This window comes from Rhea americana, unplaced genomic scaffold (assembly GCF_003343005.1).
Source record: "Rhea americana isolate MKP2758 unplaced genomic scaffold, rheAme1 scaffold_206, whole genome shotgun sequence".
NCBI lineage: Eukaryota > Metazoa > Chordata > Aves > Rheiformes > Rheidae > Rhea > Rhea americana.
Genome location: NW_028186217.1, coordinates 524,605 through 539,993, shown reverse-complemented (window position 1 = coordinate 539,993; position 15,389 = coordinate 524,605). Strand labels below are relative to the sequence as shown.

Here is a 15,389-nt window from a genome sequence, read left to right as displayed (position 1 = left end):
GTTTTCCTTCTGCAGTCTTAGAAATGATCAGGTAAAAGAGGGACTTAACCTTCCCCTACCTTTGTAGATACAGTTAGTGATCAATCAAAGATTCTTTCTCCCCTCTCCCTCCCAAATATTTAATCCTCTTTATGAAAAGAAAATTATTATTTAGCTTACTGTAACAAAAATATTCAGCATAGAATCATTATTCCACGATGAGCATGGTAGCAACATAATGATAACCAAATTAACCAGAAATAGTAAAACTCATATTCCTTAGTGGGTTGTGAATACTTTGTTTCTTGTACTCCTTGTGTCGTTTTTCTGTATTTTGTTTTTCTTTGAGTAAACATTTAAAGTTTGTCATGGCTTTATGCAGACAGCAGCACCATAAAGATGGCCAGGTAAGAAGAAATCACATCCTACTTCCTTCAATAAACTAATAACATTATTAAAGCCATTAGTGCTATAAACATCTCAAAGAGAGCTCTGCAGTAGTAATGCTTGCATTGTATATAGAGATTCCATTAAAGAAAGGGTTTTTATGGGGAAAATATAAAGCACTAACTCTTTGCTGGYCCTCTGTTGAGCAACAGAGAGAAAAGAAAGTAATGCATAGAAAATTAACTACCCCAAAATGTCTACAAGTAGCAGTATCAAATCAGAATACAAATAGGACACATTGATACTTATGTCTGGTTTTCCTCACAAGAGAAAAATTTGCAATCTGTACACTATAGAGTAAGTGGTAAGATGTAGCCAGTAAGAAAGAGAATTCAACTGCAGCCTAATTTCTTACAAAAAGAATGCCATCTAAATGAAACAAGCTAACTCATATTTAGTGTTCTCTCAGGCAGCCAGTGTGGTATATATGGTGACATAAATTCATACCCTATCTGGCTGCCCACCAACTTCCCTGCGCATGCAAGACTTCAGATACTTCCTCTGGAAGGATGTATTACAGTACCGCAGCATAAGCTCATGAAGAAAAGCTCCACACCACTTGTGCAGAGACAGATTTAGGACTATGAACACTAAAGTAACAATCCTAACTTGGAGACTAATTAATACGTTACTATTAATAAAGCAGTGGATGGAGTTAGCTGTCCCTCAATCTTATGTGACATAGTTTATAGGAAGAGAAAGAAAAGTAAGTGGAAAGTAGGAGTAATATGATACTGTGTGGCATATCTGAAAAATCATTTCAATTTCTAGGATCCAGCTGTTTGCTATTAAATCCGAGCCATCATGAAAAGAAATGGAAGTGGTTTCCAAACAGGGGAGAGAAAAGATCTTGCTCCTGTAAAATGTTTATTCGCAGCTACTGACAAGTACCAAGCAAATGTTGGAGACAACATAAAACRTGAAATTACATTAGGAAAAGCAGACATTCTCAGGCAATGAAAGTGGTTTTTTTTTTATAGGCAATTGCTTAAATTTCTTAGGAAAGAGTATGACTATAGATAGTATAGATGTCTGAGCTGAAGGGTTTTTTTCATATGCTAAAAATAATAATAATAAAAGAATAATGTCCAAGGGAGTAAAATGGGGCTAAGCAATCCTTCAAAGAGGGAATGGTTGCAGTGTAACAACTTTCAAACTGTAGATCTCAAGCAGTAGACTCAGAGCTTTGACAAAGAAGTGGTATTGGGAAGGTGTGCTATGCCTGCAGTATTTACTGCCACTAAGAGAGGTCTTGCAACTAATCCTCAGAAATCAGTGTTCTGAAGTTGTCCCTTTTCTCCAGAGGGAGCTTTTCCATGAAATCAATTCATTTATTAATTTTAGAATGTGTGTGTCACAATTTGATATTCTGAAGAATAACTTTAATGAACAAAATAAATCTTTTGGCTACATTTTATTCTTTCTTATGATTTAAATTTCTTTCACTGCAGTGCTCCTACTAATGCTAAACTGAGTGCAAAAACTTCTTTTTTCCCCCCTTAGGATAACACCTAGTATTCTTGTTGTCTTTCCACTCAATTTTTTTTGAAAGGAGATACATAAAACTCTACTATTATTTACTCATGGGGATTACCAGCCATCCCAAGGAAGTGTTTACTAGTGTATGCATTTGATTCTGATCTACCGCTTATATCTGAAGGAAAACAGTAATCCTCTTCTATGAGTCCTGATATGCTTCAGCTCTCTGTAGTTTGAAAAAGTTATTTTAGTAACAGTGATGAGACTTTAAAAAGAATCACAGCTCTTGAAACTATCTGCCTCCAGGATTTCTGAACACACAGGTTTGTGGCCAAATATGAATCTCTTGTCCATATGAAAAGTAAGGTCTTTTCTTGAGGAATTCTATTTCTCTTGAAATGAAACAGCGCAAGCGTTTTAATATGGCCAAGACTGTATAACATTAAGGTACAGTCATTCAGATTCTTATTTCATCCCAAATGGCCAATAAAACACATCAAAAGATAAGAATCCAGACAGGAAAGAACACAACTGTGAAAAAATCCTGAGTACCTGATTTTGTGTATGAGATTTGTGCATGGCATTTCCAGCCATGTAGTACAAAGAACTGCGTAGATACCTTTAAAAATAACAACGTGAAATCTTACAGCTGTCTATTAATACTTAAGATAAGTTCATTCATGAAATGTATCTCAGTCAGGAAATATATCACCAGCTCATAACATAAGACAAAGGAAAAGCACAGATTTTGTGGACAGAAGGCCCCAGTCTGATGATCTCTCCTGCTTAATGAATACAAGGCCAGATCTGCCAGTTTTTGCATCTGTCTCTGCTTGAGCTGTCTCATATCTCTCAAGATCCCTTTGATTTGTATACCGTTCTAATGACTTCCTAAGGAGGAATTGCTATACTACTCAGGAACATGATGGAGAAATTAAGGGTTGTGGAAAATACTCTGGGGAGCTCTAAGCTAAAGCTATAAGCAGTTTATTGTAAGTAGTCAATAYGGACACACTGACTGCCAGTGCCTTGGTTTGTCAGCTGTGCCAAGATTCGTCAGCTGTTCATAGACAAATAGCCAAAGAAAGTGCGATCCAGCCCACTGTGTTCATAATCATYACATGCATGAGGAATTTCAGAATATCCTACCTGACTATATGCAAGATGACACTTTGCCTAAACTTTCGTAAAAGTCCAGAAAATCTCGTCTAGAGTTTGAATAGCACCAAATGCATTCTACATTAATATTTAAGCAAATATCATGCTTCTACAGTGCCAGGATATTAACAAACTTTTACAGGGCTGAACATATGACCTATACTTTAATAGGCTGCTTGCTTTTCTTACACCCATCACCACGCTACTAGAAAGGCCTACAATCTTAATTTGGTTTCAGAACAGAAACATGGCAATTGTCTTGCATTCAACAACCMTGAGACAGCTGGTTCCTTTGAAACAGATTTACTCAGAGCTAATCCCTGGATTTACACATTCTAAAGAATATAAACAACTCGCAAGGGAAGCYACGTTCTCCATTCTGCAGTCCCCAGAATACCCTTTGTAATAGCTGGGACAATGTAAACTTGAGGCACTGCTGTCTTGTTGAACCTGCAGACAGACTGCAACAATGCCACCAAGTGAGACATTAACTTCCCTGACTATCCGTTATGACACTTCTGATTGTTGTACCAGAAACATCCTGTTAATGGGCCTGAAAAGAAGAGCTAGATTTGCTTGACTTAGTCCTAATATCCCATTCATTTGAAAGGATGTCGCAAACCATATAGTGCTGACTRTGTAACACTCAGTTTATCATTCAATTGTTTAAATCATTCAGAAATCCTTAGAAATTACAGCAAAAATAAAATAGTGCTTAGACAGTCACCATCTATAACACACCAATTCCAGCTCTACAGTTTGTGGAATAATTATTTAGGTATTTTCTAAAACAAAAACACACATTTCAGTAGCAGAAAAGGAATGAATTCAGATTGATAAAACATTATAATCCTATATAATGCTTGAAAATTATTCTTCAATTTTTAAATGTAATAAACAATCAAGTGTACATTTTAATAGGCCTGAAAATACACAGAGAATACATGAGACCAAAATATTACCTTATCCTGTTTTTCTATCTCTGGAAATTCTATGCATATTTTCCAAATTTTCTGTTCAACTGTTCAGACAATCAAAAACAATGAAATATGTAACACTAGATGACTAATATTAAATTAAGGTTTCTTTACTATACTTCTGTGTGTATGATGAGAGTGAAATACTGACACAAAAATAATCTTCACATATTTAGGAAAAAAGTAATTAAATTATATAGTCATATTGTTCTAATAGGCAATTTTTCAAATTACAAGAACAAGAGTAGAAATGTATTGTGAAGGGAAGTTTGTTAGAGTCAGGTAAATAGCAATGTATTGTGAAGGAAAGTTTGTTAGAGTCAGGTAAATAGCAATGTATTGTGAAGGAAAGTTTGTTAGAGTCAGGTAAATAGCAATGAAGAGAAATGCAAGTGTTTTATTAAGGCTCTATTAATAAAGTACTGTGGCTACACACTGAGGTCAATAAAATCTATGCCACAACTTTTGACAGTTTTATCTCTGTTAGCTGGATCAGTTAGCTCAATGAATTATAGAATATTTAAATCAGAATCTTTTTTCAAACTCAAAATATTTTCCTGTGAATTACACAATATAAACATAAGAACTGATAAAAAGAAGAACTGTGTATTCCGTAAATGCCAAATCTTGGAAGCAAGCAATTGTACAAGAATCTTGCTTTTATTGAAAATATATTTTTAACATTATTGTTGTGGATAAAATCATGAAAACATAAATGAGGAAGACATTGAGAATTTGGAAACTAGAAGGCAAACAAAAGAGAGCCTAAGATTTATCTTTAAATACAATGCTTAAGACAATTGCTGATGGTTCATTTATGATTTCAGACCTTCCCAGCTAACAATACTGGCATACTCTGATCCAAACCTACTGCCACTTGTATCAGTTTCTCTTCCAGCTAGATTGCTTTCTCTTTAATACAATAATTTAATTAAAAATTTTAATTTAAAAAAAWTTTAATTTAATTTAATTTAATTTAAATTTAATTGTTTAATTAAAACAATAATTTAATTCATTCAAAGTAAAACCACACAAGTGTTCATATCTACAAATGAATTTTTCCCTTATAAATATGATATTTTGTCTTTAAGTTTCAAAGTGACTGAACCATCACCACAAAACAGCTAGCCCAACATCAAAAATCAGACCTAGCATATAAGTATATATAGCAGATAACCAGTAAAAAACAGCTGAAAATAAATTTTTAACTACTTTTATTGACTGTGCCATCTCCATTGACTTAATTGTTCAGCAGTACATACATTTTGTGTGCATCAAGGGATTTATATTTACATAGTTCCCCCCAGATTGTATTGATCATAAGCATTTTAATTAAAACCAGTAGGAAGACTTTGTAGGTATTAAATGATATAATATTCATCACAGATTTTCTTATAGAAGTTGTTAAGACTTCCTCAATAAATCAACTATAACAAAAGATCAGTGACAACAGCAGAGGAAACGATGCTTGCCATTTAATGAGTTCTATAAAAGTGGGAAAGATCAGAATAGTTTTAAAGAATCACGTTATGATAACTAGGACATTAAAGTAATATAATACAGGTTCTAGATAACGTGGAAAGAAAAGAACCTACAGAATACCTGGACCGTTTATACAAATCCGCATCAATTATAATATCACTTTCAAAGGGATCCTACATCTTGCTCCTGTTTTAGTACCCCCAAACTAGTTCAGCAACAGTRCTGGCAGATTAAAATGCTGTACTGCAGGTGTACGTAGTAAAAAGAGAAGATTTAAAAGCAGTCTGTGATCAGACCAAAGAAACTTATGACCTTTCACACACTTCCCACTTTCCTCTGCCCAGGCTTCAAGTAACTCCAATAACCTTCCTATTCTCAACTTTCCCACAACTTGACAACATTCTAAACCAGAGGATTATCAGTAAAGGGTAAAAATAAGTCAATGTTGTCCCAGGAACTCCAACTCAATATGCTCTTTTAGAGTCAAGTTAGTCCAAACAGGAAAACTAAATTTTATCCTATTAGTATATTTGCATATTGAATACCCATAATGATGGAAAAATGTATGTTCTTTCTAACTCCTGCTTTAAACTACTCTAAATCAGGACTACGTATATTTTAACATTTCTTTGTGATAAGAATTACCGCAACAATCCAAAACTCTTGAAAAGATTGAAACTGTTTATCTGCTTTATAGCAACATATATTCTAGACATCTCTCTGAAATACTATATTTCATGACATAAATGTACTTGACAGTATAATCACCATATAGAAAGAATCATTTCTATCTATATCAAAGCATGCAGTAAGGGCATTTTCTGCACACCACATTGTTGGTTCTTTAATCCACAAAACATTTTGCTGATTATTTCAGATGAGTTATTCTGAAAGGACTGYCTCATTTCTCTCAGCTATGCAAACCGTTACTGACTATTTAATCCCACAGAGCTGGGCAGCAAGTCAACTATTTTCAGCACTGAATAAAAAAGAACTAACTCTCATGATAAAGGCAACTGCAGGACCTATAGCATGGTAAAGGTCATTGCAGGATCTATAGATTACAAAACACATCACAGTTCTTTATTTTATGCTTACTAGAAGAAAAAGAGAAACAGATGTCATTACCTATATATGACATTTAACTGTTGATCAATCTCCTGAAGCTTAGACCAGTATTCACTTGCAAGCTTACGGTATTCATTGATAATCAAAGTCTTCAAATTAGGAGTGGGGCATTCCAAAGACAGTAGTGCTGAAGGAACTTTATGGAAAAGTCCATTGGTCTCTTCAAAAGATTGTGCTAATGCCTGTAATAAAAAATGTTACTCAGCAGACTACTCTGCATTAGACTTTTTCTTTTAAAAATTGCTAATTCAACTAATTAGGAAAAGCAATGCTTCTCCAAATCTTACTTTTCTTTTAGAGTCTTCAAGTTCTTTTTCCAAAGCCAGACTTTCAAGGTTAAGGAATTCCAAAATTGCTTTCTGTTGTTTCTTCACAAAGTCTATCTATTTCATGAAATAGCCGATTATTTTTTTATACTATTATAACATGAAAGCTCATATTTACAAAGAGACAGATTTCGTTTCACACTGCTGTACATTTACTGATTTTAGTGAAGCAAATTTGCACTGCTGCAAGTACAGAGGTTACTGGATACTCTGTGGATTATATACTCAAACTACATAAAACTAAGTGAAAATGCTAAAAACAAAGTGATAATAAATTGTAAAAGTGAACTCAAAATACCAACCTGCTGTAGCACCTCAACTGGATTGAACTTATATTTCAGACAAGATTCTTCTGAGGGATAATGCTGCACTTCAGACAGCCTGAATTTCAAATTCTCTCTTAGTTGCCAGATAGGAACTACAGTATTTGTTTGGAATGTATCCCGTTCCTCTGATAATTTATGTGCTATATGCAAATGAAACAAAGTTTTCTCAAACACACAAGATATTACATGGCATTTTACTTCTAAAATTTAGAGCTGTTGAGACAGGTATTTAAAAAACTCACTAAAAATATTCATGAAATAAATTGAAAACTCTCACCCAAGTTCCACATATCCAAAAAAAAGTTGTACTTATGGCTTCCTTCATCAAGRAAAGTCTGTATTTCTGCTTCTGCTTTTTGCCTGAAACGTATTAAAGTGGGTTTTATAAAAGCTGTCATTACTTATTCATTAAGTTCTCCAGGATTATAAACTTCTAATACTTAGTATCTTTGTTTTGATTGGGTAAGAAGGGAACCTTTCCTCACATGGAAAGGTATGAAGTGCAGGAGCTAGATATGAAGATCATATGGAAGCTACTACTCTTTGAGCAAAACATGCTCTCATTGGCCTGCTATGCATAGGATATGCAAAGTCAGTAGATATGACAGCAACAATACAAGCTATCTGTGGTTTTGGCAGCAAATCAGCTAAGTATTTCTGAAAAATTAACTGCAACAGGTCACCGAAAGGACTGTTTTCAGAAAATTCTGAAACAAAATGTGTGAATATATCATTCAAAACAAAACAGCTGCTGCAGTACAAATAAATGCAGCAGTAGCAGACACTTCATTCACCTTTAGCACTGATCCTCTGATATGAGCAATATAACTTTTCTTCTTATAACTATGAACTGAATATGCATATCTGGAGACAGACTATGACACTTTGAAGGAATTTAAAAGCATCCAAAAATTGCTGATCCTTCCACAAATACAGTCTCTTCAGATATTGATAGGTCAACTATACAGTTGTAAGACCACTATGGAAAAATACTTGCAGAACAGCATCTACTCTGTTCCTTCCCCTCCCCTTTATCTGTTTGCCATGTCTACAGACATCTTTTGATGYAGGTCACACACTCTCATGTTCTTCACAGAAATTCTTATTCAGTACTGATATTTTTATGTTCTCCTCCTAATGTATGTCTCTCTCAAGTGCACCACATCAGAATCTTTGGCTTCTGAAGTATTTCTTTAATAACACCTAATTAAGATTCTTCAGTTCTTACCTGTTCTCACTCAGTCTTTTATGCTCTTGCCACCACACTTGGTGATGCTGTTTCAACAGTATTTGCTCTTTGTTAATTTTTGAAACTTGTTCCATTTTTTTAACCTAGAGGAAAAACAATTAAAAAAAAATTAATATTTTAAATCTGTTTGATAGCTTTATCAAACCCCCTTCATATGGAAACTTAACTATAGAATATCGAACATAAAAGCAATGTTTTTGCAGAGAACAGTGGGTTCAAACATAATTCATTTTCATGAAAAAAAACTATTCCACTTCAAATAACAATTAAATGGGAGGAAAAAGGGAAGAATGTAGTCCATTCAAACATTTTCTTGTTTGTCCTTTTCTCCTTTTCTTCCCCATCCCCATTTTCCAGGAGGTGAAGGGGACAGGTAAGCAGGAGAAGAAAATAGCTTTCTTACAATTAGTAAACTGAAAGAATAAAAACATACCTTTTAAGAAAAGAAAATTCAAAAATTTATTACTGAGAAAGAGTGCCTTTTTCCAAATCTCTTCAATTAAAGAGGCTCTGAAATTGCCTGAAGACTTCATAAAGACTTTGCTTCCAACTTTGCATACAATAGGAAGGTACAYTCTTCAGATAGATGAAATACAGCTCAAACTAGAGGAAAGGTCCTCACGAAAATGGTAGCTGGATGTCTCTCACCAAACAGCAGAGAAGGAGAAGGAAGAGGCAATCTGTGGCTGCCAGTAGCCCTCGTGCCCCATCAGTTTTCCCTTATCTTCATCCCATCACGATGGCCTGCAGCCCCCCAGTGAATGCTCAGGGCAAAGCAGCATTTCAGTTCAGAATGCCTCAGACAACACAGGCTTCTCTCTTGCTCCTCTTTTTTGCTGTCTAGCCAGTGCCTTCTGTCATACAATCCAACCTCATCCCTGTCTAAGCCAACTTCTAGTTGCAAAGCCCCTCTCTGATTCCAGAGGCTCCCACAATTAACCCTTCTTTTTTTCTCCCCAGACTCTCCTTCATGCAGCTATAATTATACCTAATGATTYTACTGCAGGATGGTAGCAAGGATGGGGAAAAAATGTGGAAACTCTTGTCCTAGTTCATTAACAGTAAGAACAGCCTCACCCTACACCTTTCCTGTCCAGGAAAGAAACATCATTGAGTCATAACTGCTAGTTTTCCAATTTGCCCAGGTTGTTCTTAAAAATACTGGGCCAACTTTCCTGTCCAGTGAAAGCTGTGCAAAGCCACATATTGCTCAGTCTACATTCACAGGGTCAGCAAAATCCCTAAAAAGCCTGTTCTGCATTCCCTTCTCCTGTTGGGCCAGTGATGCCAGTAGGCTTCTTAAAGGAGAAAAGAGAGTTTTAGTGCCTTTTCTTTTTTTTTTTTTTTTTTTTGGGGGGGGGTGTCTCTCTTAAAAACAGCACTTATGCATAGATAAGCAAGAATTAAGAATCAAATCACTTCTAATCAGTACAGCCTCTAATTCATCTAATGACAAAGTTAAATCGTATTTTGAAACAAAAATACTTCAAATATTGAAACTAGAAACATTATAACCTTTCAAATGAAGCTGAACTGAATAGGTATTTAAACATAGGGCTCTTTTTAGTTTTCTAAGATTTTTTATTTTGGAAATTAGCTTCATCACATAAAGGATAAACTCATGGGTCATAAACCCAACAAGTCATATAATTCTATTAAAGTGAACAAACCACTCACATTAGCGACTGTTTACTACAACGGGAATATTTTGCAAAGTCTGGATGATAAGAAGGCTTACTAAGGTCGTACGAACGTAACACAAACACGTTGTCACTCACTCTTGAGGGAAGAGGTTTTCTTTCAGCAAGACTAGCAGTGTATTGCATCAGATGGAAGGGAAGATAAAGATTTCCCAGCTTCCCCTCTCCTGATCCAATGAACAGAAAAGGAACCACCTTTAGTGCAGGTAAAGAATACGGATACTGTAAAGATCCGTCCAGTGCATCTGCTACCACCATCTTTGGACCCAGCTCAGTCACAATGACTTCTTTCAGGTAGGGGCATCATGCTAGATGAAACAGCTGGTCGGCCACTATGGCCTGCTTGTTCTGTACATAGGTCTCAAAGACAAGAATTGTCAACAACAATCACCTAGACCTCCTGTCACTTTATCTTTAGGAATCCAAATAAGTTTTATCTCRAGTTGAGGGGGAAGAAAAAAAAAAAAAAAAAAGGAGGCAACTATGAAATTAGCATTCCACATCAGAAAAATTTTTCAAGTTCAGAACCAAAAGACTRTGAGTTAAAGATTAATAGATCTTACACTCCATTTTGATTCCTGATTGCCTTCTAACCCCCATTCCATTTTATAAATAAAACTAAAGCCAGAATTAAAGCCAGTCACTTAAAGAAAAGCTATAACTAGGATGTAGTTGTCTAACCAGCACTCAAAAAGTAAAATTAATCCATTGTGCTTTCAGTAGAGTACAGCAAACCTACTTCACTAGTATTCTTCAAGTAAGAAAAAAATCCATATCTCTACAAATCAATTCCATGATGAGAAATAAAAGATGAAGTAGATTGTATATCTCGTACATACGCTTTTGAAATTATTTTACAGCGACAAAAATGACATTTATGTATAACTGCTACAATACTAGTTTCTTTGTACATGCTCGGTATTTTTCTTTACATGGTAAACAACTGATTTATCATCTATTTATTTAATTCCACATCAAAGGAGGAGTAACCTAGCATTTCAAAAACTGGATTACTTAAATCAACACGAAAAAGGTAGCAGGGGAGAACACATTTTATTCACTGTGGGGCTTTCAGTATATGTGTTTTGCTACCTACTGTATTGGAGAAGACTTGAAAAAAAGTGAAATACCAGAAGACAGATGACAAAAAAAGTTAGTTTAAAGTTTGAATGAATTCAGCAGAATTTTGTACTGCCAATCAATGAAGAAACAGTATTTGCCAGAGCTTTTGATTAATGATACCTGCATGAATTAAAGGAAGTAATATTATAAAGAAAATAAGTACTTTTTTATATTTTATGTATTTTATAGGTATATTCAGTGTCACCTTTCTTTGTTAATAGAAAAAGAGAAGTTGCAGGAGAAAACTCCTTTTTTGTCACCAGGCCTTTGGGACAGTATTGTCTACTAATAAGGTATGCTTATAGGTACCATATATATTCCACTTACTAAGATTTACTAAACAGCATCAGAATACAGCACAAAAAATATGACTATGTTCCTAACCAATATATTTAGTTTAATAATTACTGTTATTAAACTTCTGAACACATTTTCAAAAGGAATTTAAATGAATTGACATTTATTCAATGTAGAACTTTACCTTAAACTCATGTTTATTTAGCAAGTTTCCCTTTAAACTCTTTGCAATCCTGTCTGAATAAGGATTCTGAATCAGATCCTGTACAAGCCGAAGGCACCATCTGATCAGGTCACTTGGTCATTTACACAGGAAGATCTTAATCTTTGCATTGTGTGCCTTCTCCATAGTTTATATATTCTTCAGCATTGTCTACCGTACCAAAGACTGTCCACAAGACTAACTGTGCAGATGAATGGCCAAGGACTGGAGAGACAATAAATGGCCATTTTAGCACAGGCTAAGCATACAAAACCTGTTATCCTTACTCTGGAGTTGCAGTTTTCTAAAAGCATTCAAGTAACACTACCGCCGGAGGAGATGATCTATTTCAAATGGATCAATTCTCTTCTATTTTGTGTCCTAACCTGAAGGAAAAGCTTCAGCTGAATGTGTGTCAGTGTCAATTTCTTCAAAAATTATTTATTTTTGTGACACCCCCCCCCTTTTTTTTTAATCATGTAACACTCATCAGTGAAACAGTTGTATACTAAAAGCAGTTCCACCTTCACAGGGAGTTATGACTCTGGATAATGTCTGAATCAACATTTTATTCCACTTCCAAACTGGAAAAGGAAAACAAAGAGCCAGCAACACATGCTCTGCAAGGAGAGATTGGAGGCCTTCTCATGCATCCATGTTTATTTCCCAAGATTAAAAAAAAAAAAAATGCTTAAAAGGTAGTTTCTTCCTAAATACRACAGCTGACAGCTGGACATATACTCTCCTTCAGAAATAGTACTTTTTTTAAAAGTGCAGTTCTTACAATTACAAATATAAAAACTACATCTGGACATACTCACAGATCTAAGAATGAAAATTGTTTATTCCTACCCACCTTCTCCTCCCCAGCAAGTAGTTGCAACATACACTTAAGCAGTCTAGTGTAAGAACTTCCACTTCTCAACCATGCTGTTAAAAATAGCAAGTGCAACAGTTCAAATTCCATTGTGGCTTAATAGTGTATAATAGGTTGCATGGAAAAAACTTAAACTCATTATGAAAAGGTTTCTAAAAATTTCTTTTCTGAATAAAATGTGTAGAAATTAAAACATGTTATTTTCTGCCTGTTACAAAAGCAGAAACAAACATATAACATACAGCTAGATGGGAACTAAGGTGAGCCACAGTCTTCTCACGCGTTTGTGTTYGCTATTTAAGAATCTAGTTCATAGAATTATTCCAAGTTTCCCCTAATGATTTCTAGGTATTGTTGGCAGCAACAAAACATCCCCTTTCCCTGCTCAAACTAGCACAAAAAATAAAATAAAATAAAAAAGTCAATTCTTCGGTGTTCTTTGTAACAGATACTGGTATAACCCAGGAAATACATATTCAGAGAGGCAACACTGGAATATAAGATAAAAGACACCCAAGCACATCACCTCTAAACAGCTACATCAAGTTAGGAGGACTTTCTAGCTTCAGTTCAGGACCATTCTTTACTAGACCCAATGTGACTGCTGCCAGAGCCACTCTGCATTCCCCAGTTCCGTGGGTCTCGGAGCTCGCARGACAGACCTACTCTGATTGCTCTTTGCATAGTGTTACACAGCAGCTGGTGAATCTTGCTGGAATCTACAATGCAACAGCATATCAGAAGCCAGAAAAGGTACACTGGGGAGAGTTTTTCCTAGTGCCAGAAGTGTGCCACGAAGGCACTTGAATGGCTCCATGCAATCTGCCGAGGTCCAACACAACTTACCAGGTTAGCATGAAAGCTAAACTGTTTCCTAAACACATGTGCTTCGGGAAACAGAACAGTTGCATTTATGCAGCACTGAACCTAAGATAATAAACCAAGACAAACCCAACTCTGCTGACTATATTACTAGCAAAGATAAACTGCAATCCAAATCACATGCAGGCAACTGACAGGTGACATGACAGTGTGTTGTAGGAAGCAGTTCTGCTTTTAAACATGACCTAAAGAAGTGACATCTTGATCATTAGCAGGCTTATATCCTGTACATTTGAAGTAAGATCTTGCTTGCTATTGTGAAAAACTACATTTTTGTTCTTGTCCATGCAAAAGCAATAAACTTTTAGAAGAATAATTTTTTTTATAAGGTCTCTTTTCAAAGCAGTGATATGATTCTAGCATTATGTTAAATAAAAAGGGGGGAAATTCTTGAAGGAAAGGAATAAGAAGGAAACAAAATAAGATTTCACTCTGAAGTCCCTTTAGGTTTTTGGCAGAAAAGAACAACAAATAATTTGTATTCTTGTAACTGTTTTTTTCTGCACAAGCTGTTATTACTACCCAGTTTTCACCTGCCTAGAGCTAGTTTAAAGCAATACAAACTGCTACTGATCAATACATGTGCTGTTTATCTGTTAGTTCTGGTATCAAGTTGTCAGATTTCATTTATTTGTTATGGAAATACATATTAACATTARTAAGTTTAATATTGCACTCAAAATACTTTAACATTTCTTTACTCCTTTAGGTTTTCTTTTGTGGTTTTCTTTTAGCATTTTTTATATTATCCAGTGTTTCATATGACTCATTATTATATTACCTAAAGAGTAGTCTAGAATTAGCCAAGTCTAACCTATATCTCCATCTTGCCAACTCTTTCTTTATATTTTCTGTAATACTAGTTCCTTCTTCTCCTTCTATCATAGTAGGTTGGCATAAACCTAATGAAAACAGGGAGTCTGGAGAGCTATCAGTGTTCACCCAGGTCTCATCCATATTTAGAGACTCGCTTTTCACTTACCTTCTTGCTTTTACAGAACCTTCTCTTTTGTATTCTAATTACTTTGCCCATCACCAAGTTAAGACTTTGGGTCTATCATTACCTAGACTGCTTGTTTTAAAAGTCTGAGGTCAGATTTACAGAAGATACTATGTGAAACTGCATTACTGGATAGAGAAAATCTGGTATTCAGTCTTCTTTCCAGTTTGACAGCACTGAGTTTTGCTTATTTCACACTAATTTCTATTAGACACACTGTTTTGTCCACACATTATAAATCACTATCCTTGGTAAGAGTAGAGGTGGTATTTTCATTAAATTAATAATAAAAAGACTACCTTTTTACTTACCCTTTGGGCCATATGACAGCCATTTATCCCTTTCTAACTGCCTGGCCATACATTTACACAATACGTTTATGAAACCTTTTTAATTTTCTTTTCAAGACCTAACTCAGCTTGACTTTTGGAAGTCCTCACTTTATATCTATATTATTTGGCTTGCTTTTTTTCTGGATCAGCCCCTTTTCCCATTCATTCCTTTAAGTTCTTCATACCCTCAGTATGAATTGATTATGATCAATCTTGAATTGATTATGTAACAAATTTGGATAAATTTGCTCAAAGCACTTCACTATAGGCTTTTCCTGTCCTTTTAGGAAGCAGATGCCATACATATCTTGCATCTCTGACTTAAAGAAATTCTACACTTGTACATTAAAGTGTCCAAGTCAAAATAACACTAACTGCTAAATTTCCTTATCTTTTGCCCCCATGAACTGTCATAGCAGGCTGTTA

At 35.0% G+C, this 15,389-nt stretch overlaps 1 protein-coding gene across 3 annotated transcripts in view; it reads right to left on the bottom strand.

The window, feature by feature from the left end:
• CCDC148 (coiled-coil domain containing 148) overlaps window positions 1–15,389 on the bottom strand; it is an 85,853-nt gene that overhangs the window by 54,200 nt on the left and 16,264 nt on the right. For 2 of the 3 annotated variants that reach the window (XM_085304321.1, XM_085304322.1), the window contains exons 4-8: window positions 8,531–8,634; window positions 7,580–7,662; window positions 7,279–7,442; window positions 6,938–7,033; window positions 6,651–6,832 (exon numbers count right to left, since the gene is read on the bottom strand). In XM_085304321.1, the coding sequence (XP_085160447.1) occupies window positions 6,651–6,832; window positions 6,938–7,033; window positions 7,279–7,442; window positions 7,580–7,662; window positions 8,531–8,634 (629 nt within the window). The remainder of the gene's footprint in view (window positions 1–6,650; window positions 6,833–6,937; window positions 7,034–7,278; window positions 7,443–7,579; window positions 7,663–8,530; window positions 8,635–15,389) is intronic. The other variant, XM_085304323.1, reaches the window with a different exon arrangement.